General features: G+C 33.6%; 1 protein-coding gene across 1 annotated transcript; it reads right to left on the bottom strand.

Moving 5' to 3' along the window:
- Positions 1-489: 489 nt before the first annotated feature.
- Positions 490-6,491, bottom strand: LOC121125434 (uncharacterized). The gene is made up of 7 exons (XM_040720634.2): positions 4,977-6,491; positions 3,980-4,082; positions 3,717-3,912; positions 2,654-3,019; positions 2,330-2,600; positions 992-1,088; positions 490-937 (listed from the first exon to the last, which is right to left on the bottom strand). Exons 1-7 carry the CDS (start codon positions 5,148-5,150, stop codon positions 558-560), a joined length of 1,587 nt encoding a protein of 528 aa, XP_040576568.1. The 5' UTR covers positions 5,151-6,491; the 3' UTR covers positions 490-557.
- Positions 6,492-8,213: the final 1,722 nt, after the last annotated feature.

Below are 8,213 nucleotides of genomic sequence, written 5' to 3'. Positions count from 1 at the left end.
ATCATAAATCATTTTCATGTTGATTCTCCTAGTTACATTTGTGTCTTCAATCCGCTTGCAATGACTTAAATTACAGCATGACGAAAAAATATATAGTTGAAGGAAATCTATTAAAATAATCCTAAATTTAGTGCGACTATTAATTCAAACAATAATAAACTAAATTTATTATATTTTATACATTTATTGAGAAAAATATATAAATTTAATTTGATTAAAATAAAAAATTTGATTAGATCATGACTCGATCTTTTGAAAAACTGCAGAGATAGTTGATCTCAAGCATATGATTTTTATTAGATGTTAGTTGATACATTCTGAATTTATGGTGCATTTTCCAAATTAAAACATCTCAAAATGTGACTGAAATATATGATTAACAATATTTCAATCATCAAATTTCTACCCCCCTCCGGCCTTCCTCCTTCTTGAAGAATATTTTTGGGGCGACCTCTAGGTCATTAGCATACTTAAATGAATAACTTGTTCTCTTCTTTAAAAATATATTTAGGATATCCTTCTATTGATAATTATGTATTAAAGAAACTAGAATTGTACTATAACTCAATGTGCCTTGTAGATCTTTTGCTCCCTGGAGTTGATAATTTGACTGTGGAGCCAGTGTCGTCATTCTTTAAACTTTCCCCTCCCAATACGTCATTAGAAGCATTAGTAATTGCTTGAATCTCCTTTTTGAAACAATTAGGGGCATCATTTGGCCACCAAGAGTCCAGGATCTCACAAAGACATCCATAACATTCAGAACCCACATCCACAAATGTTTTGATACATTCAACATCCAGTGTTCCACATGTCCAAACAGCTTGTCCAACACTTGAAAGACAGTCCCCGCATTCCGCTGTAAGAGCTTTACCACTTGTTTGACTGACTGTTGAAGGTGGATCTACAATATCCGAGCTCAGAGCCTTTTGTCCAGCTAAGCCGTGAGTGCAAAATAGAAAATGCAAAGATCTTTACACCATTAACGTACCTTTAATGATTGATCTAAGCGCCTTGTTTTCCTTTTGAAGTCTTGCATATTCTTTTGAGAGTATACGAATTGAATCTTTGTGTTCTTTGAGGAGAATCTGCATTATAATTGAATGAATAAGCAGATAATGATTAATTATACAAGGCAACAAAAACTATAAGTACCATTAGTTGAACAATCTTACTTTTGAGTTCGAATTAGAAAGTAATTATGAGACGCAAAAATGATTGATAAATATTTTCATGTAAAGGCAAAATAATTCGCCTCCACGTCTGAGAGACTGCTTTTTTTAGAAAGACTGAAGCAAAATATTAAAACTCATTATAACTTATTTATAAAAAATGAGATAATATGTTAACTATACCTATATCTTTGGGTTGTTCTCAGAATAGCCTATCCTCTGCCTGTTACAATTGCCTCTACAGAGGCGAGCTTTTCCATGCTCAAATAGATTAAAGCCGGAAGAAAAAAGTATTTTTGGAAAAAAATATATACATTGCGAGTAGCATAAATCGGAATAGTGGCTTTTCAGATCCCAGATGAATCAATAACAAAGTTTAACTAAATTGCAATGACAAGATAAGTTTGATATATCACTAATGCTTACGTCATTAAGCTAAACTAATAATTACGTTTGTATGGTTGTCAAAAGATTGAATGTTTGATTGTATGGTTACTATTTAATAGGGGTACTGGAGTAGATAATTCAGGTGGTATAAGGCTCTGGGAGGGAAATCCTAAGGGTAAAAGGACTGAGGGTACTCGCTCAGGGGTAAAGAGAAGGAGTAAGACCCCAAGAACATGCACTACATGCACATTCATTCTATATTAAATAATATTAGCATTCAGGGAATTGTATTATTTTGCCGCAAGACGGCGCCACTCTCTCTCGCTTTGTTTACAAACTAATATAAGTAAACAGCGCTCCTTTGCTTAAAAACGAATACAAAAATAAAGTTTAATTCCTTTCCCAAGAAAAGCCTTAAAATATAGTAGTTTTTAGACCATTTAATTCCATTTTCTAAGATTGGATGTTCGTATATAAAATATAAGGACATATTTGAAACTTGCAAAGAATTTTCTAAAGAATAAATTAACTTTTATGTGGGTTATTGATCTTTTTTCGTTTTAAAAAAGATGTTTCAAGCCCATAAAAACGGTAAAAATATTCAAAATTCAAATAAAAATTCTCGAAAACAATTTACGACCAAACTAAATTCTGGGTTCGGAAATTAGATAGTCAAGTACTCTTAGAAATAAATATGGAACTTAAAAGTAATTTTTTTAATTGACTTGTGTCATCTATTAATTTGGAATTCGATAATAAATCATCCTCACATTTCGAAATTCGTCTGGAGAGTTCTTGAATGCTGAAGAGGAAATAGATTTAATGACTTTCTTTTCTTTTCGGTCCAACGTCTCCACAATCCATTCCTCAATTACATTAATTACATTTGGACTATTAAGTGGAATTTTATCAAAGCGACGAGGCTTCCCATTTTGAAACAAGAGAATCTGGGGAAGATTTTTAAGGCCATAGCTCTTGGATATTTTGAGATCTTTCACTCGAATGGTAGGTAAGTCATAAGACATCTCAAATATACCAATGCTGAAATTACACAGGTATATTATACTGGTTCATTAAGACTAAGATTCAGTTACCTTGAGTTTAGCTTGGGATGAATATCATTGCCTTCGTTAGGGCCACCCATGAAGAGAACCATTACTTCATTCTCTCTTCTCAGAATTTTATCCAACTCTCTTTCACCCACGCTCAAAATGTCATCCTTCGCCGTTTCACGCACCCATGCCTCCACAGAGGTCAAATCCGTTGAATCTCCTTCAAAGGGTACAGGAATTCCATGAACCATATTGATGACTGATGGATTAAAATCCAGACTCAAGTATTGTTGAATCATCTCATCAGCAGACGATGTGACTAAAACACTTTCTAAGTTGTTACATATATCAGTTTTGAGGGTTAACTCCTGTACCAAATTATGAGGCTCCAGGATCATGACAAAGTTTCTGAAATTTTTAAAAGCATGAACTGATTTTTTAAAATTGATTTTCATTTGAATATTTGATACATGAGTTTTTGAATCCTTCAGTTGAGCAATTTGACAGATTTAGTTGCAGCTGTATCTTCAATGGATTATTAAACAGAAAAAATGAAACAAAATGACTTATTCGGAGATGTTTGGGACCGAGAGTAACAAGGGGAACATTAATTTCAACCAAAAATAAACAATTGTTTAAGGCAAAATTACTGGTCACCAAAAAAAACTCATTCCTTAAACCAACTACAACATAATAGTTACAGATGGCCAGAAGAAAAATACAGAAGGCTGGCTACCATTTTTTTTTTAATTTTCCCTTTCCTTTTCAGAAGTCGAGGTTGAGAGTGGATAAAGAAGCCATCTATAGAGTACAGTGACTGTTTAACGTTCGACAAGACATGTATGTAGCTGTATGGTGCTGGTATCATAGCACAACTCAATAGTGTTTTAAACGATAACTCTGACTGAAAAAAATATGAAAAATCCAAGCTTAAAACAGAGCTCATATATCACAAGAAAATGATTCCACGGAGTAATTTGATTTTTTCAACAGAAATTCAACTCCTCTTATTTTTTTAAATTCGAGATCCTGTCAGGTTTTGAAGGGATAGAGGGAGCCCTGGTGGCTACAGTCCCTATAAAGTTAATATTTAACATATACGTACCTAAATGAACGAATTAATACTTCAAACTGAATCATTTGCAGACTCAGTGGCTGATCCATATGACAGTACATTTCCGTGATGAGCCATTGAAACACTAATGTTTGACGATCTGGTTTACCTCCAAACATGATGGCCTCAGTCTTTCTATAAAGAACAACATGACATGGATAATCGTTTATATCCGATGTGGAGAATCCTTGTAAATTGTAATGACGAGAACAAATAAACATGGGTCCAAAGGAAGATTAAAGATTAGAACATACCAGTAACAGCATTTGACTCCAATTGAATTCGATACCATATGATACCCAATTTCTCAGAGTCCTCATGAATAAGCTCCAGATCATGTAGTGCCTTTGCACTGATCTAAATCAAACATTGTTATTAGTTTCATTACTATTGTTATCACTAGGGTTTCTCATTTTACGGATCCCGTTAGTAAATAACAACTGACGTGAAATTTAAGTATTTATTTCCATATTTTACGAGAAATATTTAATTCAATTTAGCAATGTATGAAAATCCGTTCATTACTTCAATTTATAATACACCTTTCGGGTGTATGTATGTCATGGGGAAGGCCTGCCGTGTCCGTCGTCACTGAGACCCTCAAATCCACTGTCAGCCAGCATCGGGACGCCATGACAGATGAATACATCTGGAGCAGGTGTCAGGCCTTCCGCCACCGCCTGAAAGCCAACATTGTTGCTAAGGACGTCTACATTAATGATTTAGAGAGCTCAGACACACATCTATTTATAGTACTATTTCTGTTGAAATTAATCAATAAATTATATCTTGTTGAAGTTTAATATTCAAAGTGTTCAGATTTTAATGGACCACTCCGTATTCAATTTGACTTTTAAAACTGTCCAAAAAAAAAAAAAATTTAATATGTACTATATATTTTGAAACAAAAATCAAACTTTTCTAATTAATCATACTTTTTATAAAGCCTTCTGAAGGAAAGGAAGTTATGTGGCCGCTCCCTGTACAAATACTCGTATATCATAAAGTGTTTGGGAGCTAGCAAGGCCACTGGTATTGGGTATAAAAAGAAGAAACGTAGTAGAACTTTAAACGGAGGGATCCTTCAATAAGTAGGATTTAACGGTCACTTTAGTGAATTATATATAATTAAATGAAGCATATATTATAAAATGATTTAATGTGGGTTTTCCGTTTAGGTTGAATTCCCGATTAATCCCGGGAAAACAGGAGATAACCCCTAGTTATGACATCCTTGTATTAATCAATTACCCTAGACGCATCGTGAAACAATACTGCAACGTAAGCATTTGCCTCCACAATCGTAGAGATTGAGCTCTCTGAAATTTCCTCAATTGTCTTCCTTCTTCGTTTCCTCCCGCCTCCGTGAACATTCCCCATGAAGCAGAGGATTAACACACATAGAAGTAAAAGCACTTTATTCATTCTCTATTGACGTAAACTGAACTACAATTAACATCTCCTATGTCATCAATGCTTTTTTGGGAACGTGCCATCTACTTGAATCTAATGGAGAAGTACATTAGTCTTGAGATAATAAGACGTAATGTCTTACCTTAGGAATTGTAATTTCTTCAATAATGCTCTATGCAATAATTGAATTTAAAAATCCATAGCTATTCACAGAAAATGAAATGAAATTTCAATTTTTTGGAAAATAATTCAAATATTCAATTTTCTATTAACAAACAAAAATTCCTTAATTTGGCTACAGCGAAGGGAGTGGGCTGTAGTCCCTCCACCCCACCCCCCTTCGGTTGCACTGAGTTATGTAACACTTTTAAAATATTCTTTCAAAATCTCAAGTACCCCCAGGAGTGTCTCCAAGTATCCCAAGGGATCTGCGTTCCCCCATTTGAGAACCACTATCATTCCATACTATTAATTATGTAATTTTTGTCTATTTTAATAATAATTACTAAAATATGAGTCTTCTGTGGCACATTGTAAAGTTTAGATGTCCACAGCTATAATAACCATGTACCTTTAATATGTAGAAACTGAAATGATAGTATCAATATATAGTTTATTATTAGAATGATCAATGTTCTAATACAATAATGCATTTTAAGAAGACGAAATTGAAACTTGTACAAGTTCGAAATTAGTGCACTCTAAATCATGATTTTTGGGTTAAAAGAAAAAATTTGGTTCAAAGAGTGTAAAAAGCAATACGGAAATATACCTGGACTTCTTAAAGAGTAAGGTACTTCAATGGATCCCAGAAGAGTTTCAGGATATCTCTATCATTAGTGATGAATGAAAATCCGCTGTACTTTTTACCTCATCCGCTTTTTTCGTGCTGGTAATCTGAATTTTCTTTTGCGGATTTCTAATTGTAAGTCCGTGTTGGACTCAGAGTAGAATTGAGGATCTACATCGGAGCAATCCCTGTTTATTTCCTTCTCTCCCTTTCCTTTGTCACAGTTGATTATCGCTGATCTAATGAAATATCATAACAGCTAAGCTGTTCTTCTCCGAAACATTCTTCAAATTGTCAGGGTTACCATGATGATTTTCGGTTTCTTTTTTTTAACATGCCCATGATTAAACACGGTTTTGAGGTTGCATGCCCCTAAGGACATGGTGCGTGCCAGCTGTTCTAGTGCTGTGAATAGTTTTTAGGCCATGTTTCAGACAAATGTCAATCATTTCGAATGAAATTTTAATATATTATACTATTAAATATTTGTAATATATTATATTTGTACTTTTCCCGCCTAAATATTATAATTTAACAATGTTTTACGATTAGACATATGTTTCATTAATTTAGAACATCCCTGTAGACGCTTGTTTACTTACAAAAGCAATCTTTGATCCTTTATTAGAGAACAAATTATTATTATGGTAAGAAAAACAATAACTATTAGTAACTGGATTAAAACTTTTTATTCTTTATAATTTTAATTTTCAAAAAACTACGGAATGGGTACCCAAAACTTAATAAAGCACGAACAACGTTGCTTTTATGGAATCGAGAAAAGACAACTCAAAACCAAATTGGGATATGTTTAAATACTATATTTAGCTATATTTTAAATTCAATATGTCTTCCTTCACAAGCAATAATAGCCTCGATACGCCGGCAAAAAGATTGGCAACTATTGAGCATTAAGGCCGTGTCCTTGATGACATTTTTCGAGCTCATCCAAATTTTAATGAAAGGAGCAAAAAACATTCTTCTCCAAGACATATCAACCTAAAAAGTCAAGGGTGTTGTGGTCAGGCTGGAGGAGGGGCACATTCAGGCAGGTAAGAAGTCACCCATATTGTTGGGTATTAAAAGGTTTTCTTTCTTCTTGGCTCTATGGGCCTGTAATGGACTTCTTGATGTACCAAGATCAATTTTTGTAGACCGAATTGTACTACGAGACCTGGATAGACCACTGTTGGACTGAATAATTAAAATTATAGCAATCTTAGACTAACCTAGGATTAACAGACCACAGCCTAACAGTAGTAGATATGTAAACCTTACTGCTAACTTCGCATATGGCCACAACTTTCGCCATATTCAAGTTAAAAGCTGATCGTTTTCCCCATTTTTACTTGACACTTAATGATTCATTAATAACCAGCGATAGTACCTCAAATTACTCTAAGTATGTCATTAGGGGTCAACAAATAGAAAAAAGTTGCTTTAATAAAATAGAAGATAACTCCCTAATAAATCATCTGTGTTAAGGTATATAATACTAGAAACCTCTATGAAGATATGTTATGTCATTGTAGTAATTTCTCAGTTCTTCTACTCCATTTGTAGCGGGCACGACATAGTCTTTACTTACAAGTTTAAAGTATTATATGTAATGATGAAAATCCAGTTTAGAATGGGCATGTTAAAAAAAGAAACCAAAGATCAACATGGTAACCCTGACGATTTGAAGAATGTTTTGGAGGAGAGAAAGAATTATGCTCAACACGTTTCATTAGATCAACTACAGTCTGCTGTGACAAGGGAGGAATGAGAAAAGGATATAAACTAGGATATTTGCTAGAATTACTCAGATATCGATCCCGAGTTCTACTTTGAATCCAACAAGGACTTACAATTATATCTCCGAAACAAATCTTCAGGGTTACATTCGGTCTTTTATGAGCACACACGAACGTTCAATCAAGTTTTGAATATAATTGAACCTATTTAGGAAAATATCTTTACTACTCAAGAATTAAATACTAATGATAACTGTTAAGGAACATGAAAATTCCTTCTTAATATTACCACTTACAAAAACCACACTGGATTTACATCATTAATTCTATGGTTGAGGTGGGTTCACTGTAGTCCTTACGCAATCATTATGCACGCATAATTTCTCCCTTTCTATTATTATTATTGCACTTCACTTCATAAATTATTTTCGAAAATAAAAAAGTTACTATAGAAGAAGAATAATAATAATTTAAAAAAAGGAAGAAGAAATGCGTGCTAAATTGTGCGTAAGCACTTTAATCAACCCACCTTAACTCTCCCTTTTTAAG

This window comes from Lepeophtheirus salmonis, chromosome 10 (assembly GCF_016086655.4).
Source record: "Lepeophtheirus salmonis chromosome 10, UVic_Lsal_1.4, whole genome shotgun sequence".
NCBI classification, from domain to species: domain Eukaryota; kingdom Metazoa; phylum Arthropoda; class Copepoda; order Siphonostomatoida; family Caligidae; genus Lepeophtheirus; species Lepeophtheirus salmonis.
The sequence above is the reverse complement of the archived record's forward strand: the minus strand, read 5'-3'. Positions and strand labels throughout refer to the sequence as shown.

Excerpts from the sequence above, each read along its gene's own strand:
- LOC121125434 (XM_040720634.2), bottom strand. The coding sequence starts at position 5,150 with ATGAATAAAGTGCTTTTACTTCTATGTGTGTTAATCCTCTGCTTCATG. Across the intron at positions 2,601-2,653 it reads CATCCCAAGCTAAACTCAAG|CATTGGTATATTTGAGATGT; the intron begins GTAACTGAATCT and ends GTGTAATTTCAG. Across the intron at positions 938-991 it reads GCTTAGATCAATCATTAAAG|CTGGACAAAAGGCTCTGAGC; the intron begins GTACGTTAATGG and ends CTCACGGCTTAG.